Genomic DNA, 16,316 nt, shown 5'->3' on the forward strand with positions numbered 1-16,316 from the left:
CCCATAAAAGATAATTATTTCTCTCTCTGTTCTTTTACTACCCAAAGACAATGATGTTACAATTTCCAAGATGTTCATTAGAAATGTATTCCTAAAGAGAAATTCTGCTTTAAAATATTCAAGGAAGCTTACGGAAGATATGCAATTGAGACTGTTGAAGGAAACTTGTGGGGTATTGAAAATGGGGAAGTGAGTGAGAACATTGACTTTATGCTCTAGGATTTCATGGTAGTTGTAGTTTCTCTACACACCTTCAATATACAGTTGGCCTGAGGCTCTCTCTTCATTTCAGTGTCCCTTTTAGACTACTGAGTTATTTCATCTTCTCTACTTTTTACTTAAATTCATTCCATAGATTTACAGTTTCTGCTCAGTGATATAGAGAGCTGGAAAGAGTGTTGTTCCCAATCTTACAACACAAAAGCCAGAATGTCACTAAGTATGTAATCAGCAAGTTAAGTCATTTTCTTAAATGCAATGGGGATGCTAATATCACAAGGCAAACTACTGGTCCAAAACTTAGGGTCAGGATGAGACCTGTTCATCCCTAGTCCCATCTCCCTTCAGTTTCTGAGTGCATCCATAAAGTTCTTCAAAACAAGTCATGCAGCGATAGTTGAATAGTTTCCTTCCAAGGAAGCAGTAGCCCTCTAATAAGGCTTGGAATCAGTCTTCTCCAACTTCTTTCTGTTTTAAAGTTGTTTGGCTATTCCAGGTCTTTTGCATTTCCACATGCATTTTAGAGTCAGCTTGTCAATTTCTACAACAACAACAAAAAAAGCCTGCTGAAATTGTGACTGGGATTCCATTGAATCTAGATCAATAGGGGGATAATATTTCCTCTTCATTTACTTAGATCCTTTTTAATTTCTCCCAGTAATATTCACAGTTTTTAGTGTATAGAACTTTTACATCTTTTGTCAGATTTATTCCTAAGTATTTCATATTTTTGATGCTGTTATAAATGGTATTTTAAAAATTTCAACTTTCTATTGTTTGTCGCTAGTATAGAGAAACACAATCAATTCATGTAAATTGATCTTTTATTCTACAAGGAAGCTCCCATAAGACTGTCAGCTGATTTCTCAAAAGAAACTTTGCAGGCCAGAAGGGAGTGCTAAGAAATAGTCAAAGTGATGAAAAGCAAGGACCAAGATGACTCTACCCAGCAAAGCTGTCATTTAGAACTGAAGGTCAGATAAAGAGCTTCCCAGACAAGAAAAAGCTAAAGAAATTCAACCCCACCAAACCAGTATTACATGAAATGTTAAAGGGTCTTCTTTAAAAAGAAGGAGAAAGAAAAAAAGAACAAAAATATGAATAATTAAATGGCAACAAATACATATTTATCAACAATTGAATCTAAAAAGCAACATAAATGAACAGGCAGAACAGAAACAGACTCATAGATACAGAGAACATTTTGACAGTTGCCAGATGGGGGTGGGGTGTGGGGTTAGGGGATGGGTGAAAAAGGTGAGGGGATTAACAAGTACAAATTAGTAGTTACAGGATAGTCATGGGGTGTAAAGTACAGCACAGGGAATATAGTCAGTAATATTCTAATAACTGTGCATGGTGTCAGATGGGTATGAGATTTTTCAGGTTGATCACTTAGTAAGTTTTATAATGTCTAATCACTGGGCTATACACCTGAAACTAATATAATATTGTATGTCAACTTAATTGAAAAATAAAAAATGATTTAAAAAATGACCATTCTACCCAAAGCAATCTATAGATTCAGTGCAATCCCTATCAAAATACCAATGGTGCATTTCACAGAACTAGAACAAATATTCCAAAAATTTGTATGGAATCACAAAACACCCCAAATAGCCACAGCAATCTTGAGAAAGAAAAACAAAGTTGGAGGTATCACGCTAACTGATATCAAACTATAGTACAAGGCCATAATAATCAAAACAACATGGTTCTGGCATAAAAACAGACATATAGATCAATAGAACAGAATGAAGAGCCCAGATATAAACTCACGCCTATATGGCCAATTAATCTTTGACAAAGGTGGCAAGAACATATAATGGGATACAGAGTCTATTCAATAAAATAAATGGTGTTGGAAGTTTGGACAGATACATGCAAAAAAAAAAAAAAAAAAAAAGAAAAGAAAGTAGATAACCTTCTTATACCAGATACAGGAATAAACTCAAAATGGATTAAAACTTAAATGTAAGACTTGCACCATAAAAATCCTAGAAGAAAACATAGTCAGTAAACTCTCTGATATTTCTCTTAGTAATAAACTTTTTAAAATACCTCTCAGGCAAGGGAAACAAAAGAAAATTAAAAAATGGAACTACATCAAACTAAAAAGATTTTGAGCAGCAAATAAAATCATTAACAAAACAAAAAGACAACCTACTAAATGGGAGAAGATATTCAGCAGTGATACATCCAATAAGCGGTCAATATTCAAAATTTATAAAGAAACCATATAACTCAACTCCAAGAAAACAAACAATCCAATTTAAAAAATGGGAAAGACCTGAATATACGCTTCTCCAAAGAGGACATACAGATGGCCAATAGACATATGAAAAATGCTCAATGTCACTTAATTATCAGAGAAATGCAAATTAAAACCACAATGAGATATCACTTAACTCCTATCAGAATGGCTACCATTAATAAATCAACAAACAAGTGTTTGTGAGGATGTGAGTGTGCAGGAGGCAGCTGATCAATAACTCTCATGATTGGTGTTTCCACCTCTCCTTCTCCCTTCCTCTCTCCAAAATCAATAAAAAACATATTTAAAAAAATAAATAAAAAATAACAAGGATCATTATCATCTCATGGTTTCTGCGGATCAGAATTCCAGAGCACCTTAGCTGGTCAGTTCTCTCTTGTGGCAGGCAGATGTTGGCTAGAGCTGTGGTCAATAGGAGGTTGCACAGGGCTGAAGGACCTAATCCTATTCACGCACGTGGCTGGTAAGCTGGTACTGGCTGTTAGGACAAAGCCTCAGTTACTCTCCAAAGGGCCCTTCCTTAGGACTGCTCAGGTTCCTTCACAATATGGTGGCTGGTTTATGATAAAATGAGCCATTTTTGGATGTCACACACTGTCACACAGGTTAGCCCTGATTCAATGTGGGAGGGGCTACACAGGGTATGAATTCATTATGGATAGGAATTTTGGGGGGACTGCTATGAGTTCAGTTGTGTCCCTCCAAATTCAGTGTTGAAGTCCTAAACCCTGGTACCTCAGAATGTGAGTATATTTGAAGATAGGCTCTTTAAAAAGGTAATTAAGTTACTGGATTTCTACGCTTGAGGGGTGATGTGCTGGGATTCTTTCAACTGCCAGTGTTGACACAAAGAGTGAAACTGAATCTCAATTAAGGTTCCCAATTGAGTGTCACCTACTAACTCGTCAGTGATGAGTTCATGTGACCTGACTCCTCTGAGTGGGTTGGTGAGTGCAGGGAAAGCAGCACTGATAAAGGATTGAGAGGAAGCTTAGGAAATGCCTTTGAGAGGTAGAAATAAATAATAAGAAGCAGAACATCGGCTCTTACCTCTGATGACTCATCTTCCAAAGGGACATTCTTCTTGCCTTCTGAGGAAGTGATACCAGTCTATGTTTACTGAGGTCTAACGCTACCAGGCATGATTCCAAGTGCATCACATTTAATCTTCTCAACAAGCCTGAGAGGAAAGCGCTGCTACGATCACCACTTTACAGGTGAGAAATGTGAGTCACAGCAAGGTTAAGTAATCTGTTCAAGGTCACACAGCTTGTAAGAAGAGGTGGTACTATACCACGCAGAGGGGGACCTGAGCCAAAATGCTCAACCTCTGTGTTCTACACTTTTATAGGACACAAAGGCAAGTATTTGTTGGAACAAGGACGATGCTCTGCGTGGCAGTCACCATCCAGGTGCCCCAGGAATGAATGAAGCCAACATTTCTACAAAGACACATGCCATGGATAACTGCAGATAATAAGAAGTGGAATGTTCTATACCAGGTGACCTGCCACCTTGTAAACATAAACATAAACAGTAGCCAACAAATTAAATGGTATTTATTATGCAAAATCCTTTGGTTTCAACCTCCCTGTGAGTTGCAAGAGCAGGCCTAGTGTGTCCCTTTGTTTCCAATCCTTGTTCTTAGGAGTACTTGTTGAACCCTGATGAGAAGTGCATCCAAGCGGCAAACAAGTATAAAATCCACCAAATGATTTCTAAGGAGAATCTCAGCATTTAAAGATTGTTCATGTGTGACATCAGTACCCACAGGGATGTGAGGATGCAACTCAAGAACCCAGGGATCCAGGGCTGTGGAGCAGTAGTCCCTCCCAGGCAGAACCAAGCCACCAGCCAGTCCTGCAGGGAAAAAAAGAGTACAAGGTTTTGGTGCCACAAGTCACAGGGTTTTCCTTGTTGTTTGTTTAATGAGGCTATTAGGGACCCATCTTCAGAACTAGACTCATTAATATTACATAGATTACCAGCTGTGTGACCTTGGTCAAGTCCCTTACCCACCCTGAAACTTCTTCCAGTCTAGAAAAGAGGGTGAGGCTAGATTCTTCCTAATTTCCAGCTAAGACATTCTGTAGCTTACAGGAACCCTTGCCAACTTAGGCAGACTTGATGTCCTGCAGTCCAGCTACGTTAAAAGCAGAGCTGTTTATAGAAATCAGCTCTGCTAATATAAAGGGATTTAAGAATAACATTAAAAAAGAGTGCTCCAGCAAATTAAATATTCCAAGTGAAGAACTCTGAATTTATTAAAAGTCTGTCACCATTTAGAATGCATAATTTTAGCATAAATATTCTAGAAATATTCATTTAGTTTGCTATGTGTTAGTGTTAATAAAGGGGGTCCTGCATCTAGATTTGTCATATGACACTAATAAGTCAACCATAGAATTCAAAATAAAATTATTTTGAATTATCTATTTACTGTTAAATTGTATTTAATTTTAGACACTCCTAAAATAGCCTAATAAAAATTTGGGATGCTAAATGATTGCCTCATCTACTTTGTGTATTTGTGGAAAATAATTAGATATGTTAATTGTTTGGGGGATTTTTCTTTTCCTCCAAAAACTATTCTGGGTGAGGATAGACCTTAAAAAAAATCCTAAAAACATGTTTTTGGTTTGTTTATTTGTTTTGCCGGGGTTGTAGTAAAATGTTGTTTGCTCTAAAGTCAATAATGTAAACCTTGCCTACTACCATGGGAGCAATTTGGTATAATGATTTAACAACTAAATAAAAGTAACATCAGCAGATATTAGATCCTGGGCAAGAGAGTCCCTGCCCTGGCTTCTATATGTTACAGAGTCTGTTCTGGCCCTTCTCTGGCCCCAGGACCAGGGACTATGCCTGCCTAGAGCTCCCCCCCCCCCGCCTCCACCCCCACCCCACCGGCCACACACACACACGCCTACCACCCTGACACCCCTGCTTGAACGGACCCAAGCTCCTTTAAAGACCTCTTTCCTGGGTCCCTCCTGCAAGGGTGGCTGTACCCGATGAGCACACCCTTAGGCCTGAGGAGTGGCCAAGAGGAGGCTAGGGTGGGAAAGAGGCCAGAGCTGGGACTCGTGGGCTGGGGTGGGGAGAGGCTGGGGCCAGTGGAGAGACACACACGTGGCTGGCTGTGTGTGAAGCCCCTCCCAGGGCAGGACTGAGCCCAGAGCGGGAGGGGGTCAGAGAACTAAAACCCCCCTGCCACTTTCCAGGTTCTTATGAAGGCACATTGGCCAAGGGAGGGGAGGCATTCTACTTACAACTTTTCATCTTGATTTATAATTTTTAAGTGATTTGACAGATGGTGGTATGAGGACCATTCATACTCTACTCATCCTCTTGCCCTGGGCCCGGCAAATGGGAAGGAAAGGCTGAACCACATCATAGTTTTGTATTGTTGAAGTTATATAGACTGTGAGGGATCTACCTCGCTTGCTAATGATGGGTTTACTAGTTTTAAGTCACACCTTACAAGAAAGTAAGTGAAATTAATGACTGAGAAGAGAAACCCGAAGAAATGAAGGGTAACCGATTGAAGAAACTCTATTATAGTTACTTTTTTCTGCCCTCTGGGTTTTGGAATACGGTTGTCTTTCTTCGGGAAGCTTTTCCCACGAGTTGATGATGATGATGATGATAAAAGATGATGCTCTCTACGTGCTGGGCACTCTTCTGACTCAGCGTTTCCATAAACTTCTGAATCTAATTTTCACAGAGGCAGAGGCGTGTCCCGTGGCGACGTCCTCCCTGTCCTACTCGAGGGGCCCCGTTCTTCACCGGAGGCTTGCCCGTGGGCGGCGGAGAGGCAACTGGAGCCCAGGCGGCCTGGGGCCCGCGGGGCGCTGTCCACCAAGCGCGTCCGCACGAACCGGCGCCCGCCCCGCCAGCAGCCGCTCGGCGACTGCTCCCGCTCCACCAACCAGCCACGTGACCCGCAGAAGTAAACACATCCTTAGGATTCCCACGTCAGGGGCTGGTCTACGTCGGGGCGGCGCGCACACAGTTGCTTAGTACTTGTTTTGTCTTCTTTTTTGTGCTGGTCCGTTTAGCTTTCACGTGCTGGAAGGAAACAAGTTTTGCCCAGAGCCTGGCACTCGGCACATCCGGAGAGAAGGGAGGGCGAGGCGCGGGGAGGGAAGGAGAAAACCCACCGGGTAAAACGAATGCAATTGGATGCCGAAGGTGACCACGTGATTGCTCAGCCCAGCCCCATCCTCTGGGCAGCCGAGATCCAGGGTGGATGTCTGACCTGGCCCTCGGACACGGGTCCCGCTCCGAGGCGGTGTAGCATCTCTCCCGTGACAACTGTGAAGGGTCCGGGGGCGGGAAGACGCCTGGCTCCGGGCGCAGAGGCCTCGGTAACGAGTCCACACGCCGCCAGCAGCACCACCCGCAGGGAGCCTCAGCCCGCTCGCCCGGAGACGGCCGGCGCCCCTCCCACGTTGCCCCGCCCCTCCACGGCGCCACGCCCCCTCCACGGCGCCACGCCCCTTCTCCGTTCCTCACGCTGCGGGGCTTTGCGGCGCGGAGTTTACCCGCGGTGCATGGTGGGGCCGTCGCCTCGGACAACCCATCCCCCCCGGCGGCCCGGGGGCGGCCCGGAGCGAGCGCGGCTGCGGCTGCGGCGGCAGCATGAGCCGGGCCTCCGCTCCGTCCTCGCCCCTGGCGAGCCCCGACTACTACGAGAGGCTGGGCCGCCTCCAGCACGGGCTGCGGGACAGGTACGGCCTATCGGAGCGGGGGCGGGGAGCCGGCCTGCTCCGAGGGCCCGCTGGTGCCAGAGCCCCTGTGGCCTCGGCGTCTCCCGCCCGTGGCGCCCCTGGGCCCGGGTCTGCACGCGACACCCCCAAGCCCCGGGTGAGGCCTGGAGGGCAGAATTTCCCAGAGTCGCCTCCCTGACCGGAGGTCTCCCGCCGCAGGATGCGGCCGCGTCACCGAATTGCCCTGAAGTGGGAGTAGGCGTCCCCCTGCCTGTCATTCTCAGTCAGGCCCCGTGAGCGTCTCTAGTCCCCACCTACGCTCCTCCCCCCAGGTGTCTCTTCACGTCGCCAGCCCCCCGCGGCGCAGCGCCGGCGGCCACGAGCGCGGGTCCAGGAGCGTGCGCGTGCGCCTGTGCGTGCGGGGGTGTGCGTGCGTGTGTGCGTGCGTGCGAGTGAGTGTGAGAGAGAGAAATATGCGTCCTGTCTAAATACAGAAGACTTTGGGGGCCGGGTATCCAGCGCAAGGATGAAATTTCCAGCCAGGGAAGTCCAGCTTCCAGAGGGCCCGTGATACCTTGATTAATAACTTGATTAAGACTTGAAAGATGAGAACCACTGAAAGCAAGATCTGAGCGCGTAAGAGAGGAAATTACAAAGCGATTTACCATAACTAATCACATAAGAGATAAGTTGTCGGAACTATTACTTAGCTGCTGAATTAATTGAAATTAGAAATCTCATTAGTTGACAAGAAAGGAAATAGAGTTTTGGATCTGTTGATTAAACGTTTGAGTGTTAAAAGTTACGAAGTCATCTTAGTGAAGAGGAGAGCTGCGTGTGTGTGTGTGTGACAGTTCTAAAACGACGATTATATATGTAAGGGAAAGGCAGACGTGGTTTTTGGAAGGAATTATATTCATCGTATGCTGGCTTTGATTCTTGCCAAATACTCATAGAGCAGCTGCAATAGGCCTTCTTAATTGTCCTAATCATATTTCACCTCTTAATCTTTTCCTACATGCTCTTTTCTTTCTGACCTGCCACTACCCATCCATCCCAGCAACCTCCTCACCTCCAACTTTTAAAAACTCACTTTCTGAAGTTCATCCCTAACTTAGGAGACCTCGGATTCCTACACCACTCTAGATAACGGCTTTAAGTGACTGCCTAGACTGAGAATTCCAGGAGGACAGGAACTATATCTGGCTGGATCTTTAGCTAGTGATAAGAGTACCCAACATGGAGGAGGGGCTTGATAAATGTTTGTCGAATGAATGGAAGGAATCCCAGAGTCAACCAGCTAGTGTGCAGGAGTTACAAATGTCTTGTATAGAACCCAGTAGCCACACGTTGGGACTACGTAATGACCATCTTCCAAGCAATCAGGAAAAGTGGACGGTGCAGTATTTCAAAGATGCTATTCAGTGTCTGCACATACCTGATAATTAAGAGACAAGACATTGCTCTGTACATTAGTATACTTAAAGTGCTTTTCTGACTGCTCTGTAAAAGAGTAGCCAATAGTTACTCCACGCCTTTAGTTAGTTGTATCTCTTAGCCCACGTTCTAATTTCAGAATGTTACTGGTTCAAATAACATTCTTTTTGAACGAAGTTAATTGTGAGTTATCATTTTTGCTTCCTCTGCTAGAACACCTGGCTGTTTATAGTCCTTATAGTATAACTATGTAATTACTATTGCTCACTTTATGTTTAACATTTAATGCTTTATTTAGCAAGGTGAGGCTGTTGAAATGATATATAACAAATTTGAGTCAAATTGCATAACCTGTTCATGGTTCTGGATTTGGTTTTATTTTTAAGTCAGTACAAATCTGTTTCTGTGTGTATTCACTTTTTATTTTATTTTATTATTTTATTTTAAAGTCTATAACTAGCTCTAACTCGTAGTTAATAAATACAGAGGCAAATAACTTTGGCTTCAGAGAAAACTGCAGTAGAAATGTGGAAACCTGGGTTTGAGTCTACGAACAACTGTGTGACTTCAAGTAGGTCGTTCAGCTTCTCTGAACCTTAGTTTTTCACCTGAAATGAGGAGCCCTGATTAATATGCAAAGTAAGACCACAGATTTTTTTTTTCTCTCTACTAAAGAACCTCAGCGTAAAAAAAGTTGAAAGGTGTAGTTTTGCAGAGCAAACTGAATATCATGGACTATAGGTTGAATCCCAAAGCTGGATGTTTCAAAGATTCTGAAATAACATGTGGAAACTGCAAGAGGATCCTCCAAATAAGCCTTTCTCTGGCTTTTATTGGAGTAAATATATGGTTCTAAGTCTTAAATTTAAAATATATATGAAAGATAGCACTCAGAGGCGGTGGGGCGTGGACAAGGCGGCTAGAAAATGGGCCTGAGATGAAGCGATAATGGGATTAGAATAATTTTGCCTGGAATAAAAGGCCAAGAGGTGTTTGATTGTGCTTTTTCAGCGTGTGAAGTGTCACGGTAGAGAACAAGCAGATGTCTGTCTGTCTGTATTGTAAGTTGTGAGAAAGAAGACACCTACTGAGAAGGGCTACCAGTAGCTAAGTGGGCTCAAGATTAAAAAACAAAAACAACCAAAAAGCAGCCTAGCAGCCATTTCTACACAAGAACTGCTCATTCAAACTGCACTTCAGGGAGAGACCTGCACTGAACTACCTGCCCCGGGTTTCTGCGGCTGAGCCAGCCCTTATAAAGGAGTTTCTGGAATCCTATTCCAACCAATAGGATGAGACTTCCCCCATTTGGTCAGAGCTGCACAGTTCCAGCCAATCAGAGAAGCTCCATTCTGACCAATCAGGATAGTGTCTTTTGGATCAATTCAGCTGTGCCCACTTGGAGTGCTTATTTGCATGAGGACAGACCAATCAGGGATGGGGTGGGGACTTCTGTCCATATAAGCCAGCTCCCATGTGCCTCTGAGAGCTCACTTTCCGCTGAGGAGTATGTTTCCCCTTTGAGCTGAAACACCGGAGGGCTCTCAGGAGCAGAGCGGAGCTGTGTATCTGGAGCGAGGCCTGGTTCCAGGGCTGCCTCACAGTCAGGCTGTATCACAATTCAACTGTTTTGCACTGAATAAAGTTTCCTTCTTTGCCACCCTAAAATGGGGATGCCTGTTGGTGTTGAATTATTGCCAGTAACCATCAGTTGACTATCTGTTGACAGTTGAGTAGGAGCAAAGAAGTTTAATGTTCATTATTAAAAAGAACTTGCTGTTTGGGAGCTGATGGATTTCCAGGTTATGGTCCTGTTACAAAGTTATAAAAAGAAATTCCCCCAAATGTCATTGAGGCCAGGTTTATTTTTCAGAGACCTATTCCTACCTCAGCCATGTGATTTTGCACAAGCTTAACTGGTTGGGAGCAGAGCAAGCCACTAGTCTTTAGTCCCCATTGGGTTTGTGGAAGCATCATGTCTGGTCCTGATAAACCCCCATTGCTCAAGTGCCACCAACTCAGAGATGTCTGGCTATATTATATCTTACATATTTACCTGTTTATTGTCTGTCCTTCTGTCTGTTCTTGGTTGCCTTGTTCACCGTATTAGTCTCTAAGCCTAGAATAGTGCTTGACTCATCATGGGACTCAAGAAATACGTGCTGAATGAATGAACCAGGTTCCCGGCCTTTTCTTACGGCATTTCCCCATTTACTATGAGGATCTTGTACTTTTTGCTTTATATTTGTGTCCTCTTTGCTTTTTAGACATTACTGGTGACTGCTAAGTAATTTTGTGTCTTGAATTTCAAATACAGCTGGCATTTTCTGCTTCTCAGAGAGACCAGAGAAGCATTCTCACAAAAGTGTGGTTTCAAAGGAGATCATATTCTAAATTCAGCAGTCTATAACTTACCAGTGTAATTATTCATAAAATATTTTCTTTCTGTTCCATAGTGAAAAGAAGAGATTGGACCTGGAAAAGAAACTTTATGAATATAGTCAGTCTGATATATTCAGGTAAGATATGATAGTGGTAACAGTTTTTAAGCCACTTTGTGTATGTTAATCAATTAAAATTTAATCCTAAGTATGTTGTAAATACCATAGTTGCAGTACTTTTACCATTCTTTTTAATATGTAATAGTTTCAAATAAACACTGTAATATAATGACTGTCAAATGTAAGAATAAATTTAATTAAAATTAGTATAAGGTAAAAATTATTTTTTTCATTATTTAGAATCTATTTTGCTTAAATAGCTTAAGAATAAGACACATTATAGTATGCTATCATTTTGTTCACAATTTACCCATTAAGTCTGTGTAGTAATTAAGGCATAATTACTATAGCTGACCTTTCAACAAACTGTTGTAGGCAGGGTTACATAGTTTCTCATTTGTTCATGGATATATGACAATGAATGTCAAAGTTATGGGCAGTAGATAATATTGAATAATTTATTGAACTAACAATACAAATGCTACTGGTACTTTTATGAATTATGTACTTGTGAAAAAGAAAGAGCTAGAATTAGCAGTGTTAGTTCTATGAGTGGGCTGTACATCTTGAGTCTTTTGATACTACACTTTGGATGGTCCCTAAAGATTTTTTTTCACAATTTGAGTACAGTTACAGTCTATATGTTATTAAAAAATACTTTAATAATATAGTATGTTGTTGCAATTTCTAACAAAATTTAAAAATTACATCTAAGTGAGAACTTTTTAGTTTAAATTTCAAACTTTCTTAATGTTTATGGATTGTGGTTTATAGTTTGATTTCCATAAGAGCGGGTAGTTTTGACATTGTCGTTAAAAAGAAAGCTGATGGGCTTTTCCTCTGAACATGGCCATGTAGACACCACTCTTAGAATCACATTTAGCCCAGCCCGGCGTGGCTCAGCGGTTGAGCGTCGACCTGGGATCCAGGCGATCGGGGTTCGATTCCCGGTCAGGGCACATGCCCGGGTTGCGGGCTCGATCAATGATTCTCTCATCATTGATGTTTCTATTTCTATCTCTTTCTCTCCCTGTCCTTTCCTCTCTCTGAAATCAATAAAGATTTTTTTTTTTTAAAAAAAGAATCACACTTAATTTTGAGAAAGAAACCCAAATAAATCTTTACTGTGTGACTGTTATAATGTGGTCTTGTATATATTTCTCAGGAGAGTTATGCCTACATGTGCTATCTCAGTGATGTTGCATTCATTTCTTCTTTCTAAAAATGCATATACATTCCATCCTTTAGGTTTCAGTGTGGGGAAAATACTATAGAATACATTGTTTCACTAACAATTTTGTTAAATTCTCCTGAACTAATAAATGTTAAACTTGGTGCCCTACTGTTGCAAGAACTATCATTATAGCAGAGCAGTTCATAACTTAGTCCTCAAAATGGACCAGAAGAAGGAAAATGCTTCTTCCCCAGCGGCACTTTGTATATTCCACAGGGCTGTGCTAAATAAATGTACATTACGTGTTTTCCCACCAAAGCAGAATGCAATAAACATCTTCAAATTCAATTTTTTAAAAAAAGAAAATTCACACTCTTAGTCAGAATACAACTTTGCTGTTTCAAATCTGCTTTTATTTTTCTAGAGCTAAACTGAAGTATATAAAACTAAAGAAATACCTGAAGGAAATATGTGAATCAGAAAAGAAGGCTTGTACTCGAAACCAGGAATATTTAAAGCAGTTTGAGTGTATCCAAGCTCAGATTGGACACTTTACCCCAAATACAGAGAAGTTTCAAGAACTAAAGGTGACATCTTGTTCTGTTCTATGGTTTTTAAAAATACTTTTCTGCTAAAATCAGAAATAGTGAGCAGTAAGTTTCAGATAAGTGGCAGTCACAATGTTCAGTTGTTCGTCTATAAGATTGTCAGTTTTCTTTATGAATTATCACATGGCCAAATTTTGATCAAAGCACTTGAAATTTCATTTTCTCAGATTCCTACTTTAGTTGAGGAATTAATGGAATATCTATACTTTGTTGTACTGTACAAATTGTTAACTTAAAACGGGTACATACATCACTAGCCACCGCCTGGCACATGGTATCATTGGCCTCATGGTTGAACTTGACCAGCATTAGAGTTCCCTCTAGAGACTGCTTCCTTCTTTAAATGATTTTTCCTATGGTCTGGACTCCTCTGTTCTGGTCGTTCAGGCAGTGTGGTGAGGGAAGACTGAGGGGATAGAACTGGCCCTGAGGAGTTTGCCTTCATGTTCCTCACCTTGGGCCCCAGACCAATTGCTCTTATCATCTCTCTCTGATTCTGGTGTCCCATTCCTTTAAGGAGCTTGGCAACCTTCTGCTCTACAAGTTATGCCAAGTATGGAGGGCTGGACCCTTTGTCTCAGCACTTGTGTTGGTCAAGGGTTGTTGCCTAAGTTAACCCACTGAATACTGGTTACAGGAGAAGTGGCTTCAGTATTTCCCTTTTTCCCCTCTAGCACTTTTCTCCCCAGCCTTTTATTGTAAAAATTCCGAGTACACAAAAAAATTAAAAGAATTATCCTAACAAACATTAATGCTATGGTCTGAATGTTTGTGCTCCCCCCAAATTCATTTATTGAAATTCTAACCCCCCAAAGTGAATATTGGTAGGTGGGGCCTTTGAGAGATGCTTAAGTCCTGAGAGTAGAGCTCTCACAAGTGGATGAGTGTCTTATAGAAGAGGTTTCAGAGACCTCCCAGCCACTTCCACCAGGTGAGGACACCCTGAGGAGGTGGCTGTGTACCAGAAAGACGGCCCTCACCAGAAGGCGACTGTGCTAGGCCTTGATCTTGGACCCTCAGCCACCAGAACTGTGAGCGATACATTTCTGTTTTGTATAATCCACCATCAGGGGTGTTTTATCATAGCAGACCAAATGGACTAAAACAACTTCTATACTCTATCGAGATGCACTACTTGTAAATATTTTGCCGTATTTGCTTTGCGTGTGTGTATTTTTGAAAGTGTGTTGCAGACACAATGACAATTCTCCCCTAGTGGACGTTCTCCTACATGATCATAATGCCTTTTATTATCACACCAAGAAAATTAATAATGATTCCATAATATCCAGCCTATATTTAAATTTCCCCAGTTCCAGACCAGGAGCCAACTATGGTTTATACATTACATTGGTTATTGTGCCTTTTTTTGGTTTCTTAATCTAATTTAGTGTCTCATCACTCTTCCTTTTTTTTCCCATAGCACTGGCTTTTTGAAGAAGGTAGACTTGTAGAATGACTCACATTCTAAATTTAACTGGTTATTTCTTTGAGATATCGTTTAGCTGGTGTTTGTGTTACGTGCGGTTGAGTTGGGTGAACAGAAGTAAATTGTGCAGAGTGAGGAAGCGAATAGAAAGGCCCTCCTGAATTTAGCTGGGCAGCATCAAGCCCAGTGTGTGAGTAGCCCAGTAACAGAACCATTACCTGATGCACTAATTCAGTGCTTTTGGGTCTACTAAAGCAGATTTCCCCTGGGGAGGTAGGGGATGTGGGGTTATCCTTAGAGAAGCTCTGGACCAGCAGATGGTGCTGGGACATGGGTAGTTTGGCCCCTGAAGCAGCAGATCTCTGACTGTGAGGAATCTAGGCCACATGGTGAGAAGAGAACAGGGACCAGAGTCTGCACCAGAGAGAAAGAATGCAGTTAAGCCCTGGTGTATTGTGGAAATAGGAGAAACATATATGTACAAATAAAAGGCAAAGAAAGAGAGCAGAGCAGTTTTAGGTGGAAATCCATGGCCGTAGGTAGTACAGAGTTCCAGTTTGTATCAATTACCAATTTGTCATAGTAACATTTTTTATTTCAACTATATTGTGCAGTACTTATTTGAATAATTAGTAAAGAATGTATAGCTCAGTAAATTTTTCAGGTGCACTGAGAACAATCTAAGTTGGACTCTCGAAGATACTTTTCCTTACTGATCCTTATGAAGCCCTAATGCAGTTATCACTTTTTGCTTCAGCAAAATGAATGTAATAATACTGTGATGTTTCCACGAGCAAGTGCTCTGTCTTTGGAAGCTATGGCTCTGAAATAATTCCATAATGAGGAAATCAGATGCAATACCATTGCATGTTGGTAACTGATCTCAAAGAGCAGAAGAAAACATTTGTAGTCATGGGAACAAAAGATCTTTGCTTAACCTCTGATTACTTAATAAACCTCTGTTGATTTTGTTATCCACTCTCATCCCCCCTTTTAAAAATTATTTTTATTTATTTATTTTAATGGAATTTATTGGGGTGACATTGGTTCCCAAAACCATACAGGTTTCAAGTGTACAGCTCAACAAAACATCATTTGCACACTGCATTGTGCACCCATCACCCCAAACAAAGTCTCGTTCCATCCCCATTTCCCCCTCTTTGTCCACCTCCACTTAGCCCCCACTCCCCTTTCCATCTGACCATCACCACACTGTTGTGTCTATGTGTTTTACATATATGTATATATGTTTTTGTTTAATCCCTTCACCTTTCACCCAGCCCCCTCACCCCCCCACCCCCCACCCCCGACGGCTGTCATTCCTTTTTAAAGATACTTTGCCTTAGAATCTGGAAAGATGCCTGTTGAAGATTCTTGGGACTAAAAATTAAATATCTGAGTTCATAGGAGTAGATATAGAACAGAGAGACGTAAAATGTATTTTCTTAATTGTTCATTTTATTGTTTGTTCTGGCCTCAGAGACTTTTATTTAATTCAGTATCTATTTAGATCATTATTGCATGTATCATATTAATAACATTCTGATAGAGAAATAACATCCTGCTTAACTGTTATTAAAAATGGCAGCATATAATACCTTTTAAGACACTTGAGGGAAACAAGTCAATTTTGGTTATTATTACCTGTTAATTTTTGGTGTGTCAGAACAAAGCCCAGGCCTGTTTGATGTTCAGAGGTATGTTTCTAAGCGCAGTGTGTCACTGTGTAGCTTAGGAAACGTTCTCATACCTGCTGGACCATGTTCAGTGACTTTTAGGTTTTACTTACCAACATACTGACTCAAAGTGCTTTTCATGCCTTGCTTTTGAGAAAAAGTCATTTTGTAATGGAATCACTTTCATTAATTATAGTGTGATGATGATGCAGACGTCTTGATGTAGTCATTAGTTCCCAAGCAAACTTGATTCCTATGGTGCCGATCATTGATGTCTGCAGTGTA

General features: G+C 41.7%; 1 protein-coding gene and 1 long non-coding RNA gene across 2 annotated transcripts in view; one reads left to right on the forward strand and one right to left on the reverse strand.

The window, feature by feature from the left end:
• Positions 1-200: 200 nt before the first annotated feature.
• Positions 201-6,743, reverse strand: LOC107536297 (uncharacterized). The gene is made up of 3 exons (XR_001603115.2): positions 6,658-6,743; positions 3,545-4,354; positions 201-760 (listed from the first exon to the last, which is right to left on the reverse strand). It is a non-coding gene; the product is annotated as an uncharacterized LOC107536297 (long non-coding RNA).
• A 383-nt stretch (positions 6,744-7,126) lies between these two features.
• Positions 7,127-16,316, forward strand: part of KIZ (kizuna centrosomal protein) — a 73,844-nt gene continuing 64,654 nt past the window's right edge. The window contains exons 1-3 of the mRNA XM_016211930.2: positions 7,127-7,227; positions 11,100-11,162; positions 12,743-12,905. Coding sequence (XP_016067416.2) covers positions 7,139-7,227; positions 11,100-11,162; positions 12,743-12,905 — 315 coding nt within the window. The 5' untranslated portion in view covers positions 7,127-7,138. The remainder of the gene's footprint in view (positions 7,228-11,099; positions 11,163-12,742; positions 12,906-16,316) is intronic.

Source organism: Miniopterus natalensis, chromosome 7 (genome assembly GCF_054644295.1).
Source record: "Miniopterus natalensis isolate mMinNat1 chromosome 7, mMinNat1.hap1, whole genome shotgun sequence".
Taxonomy (NCBI): domain Eukaryota; kingdom Metazoa; phylum Chordata; class Mammalia; order Chiroptera; family Miniopteridae; genus Miniopterus; species Miniopterus natalensis.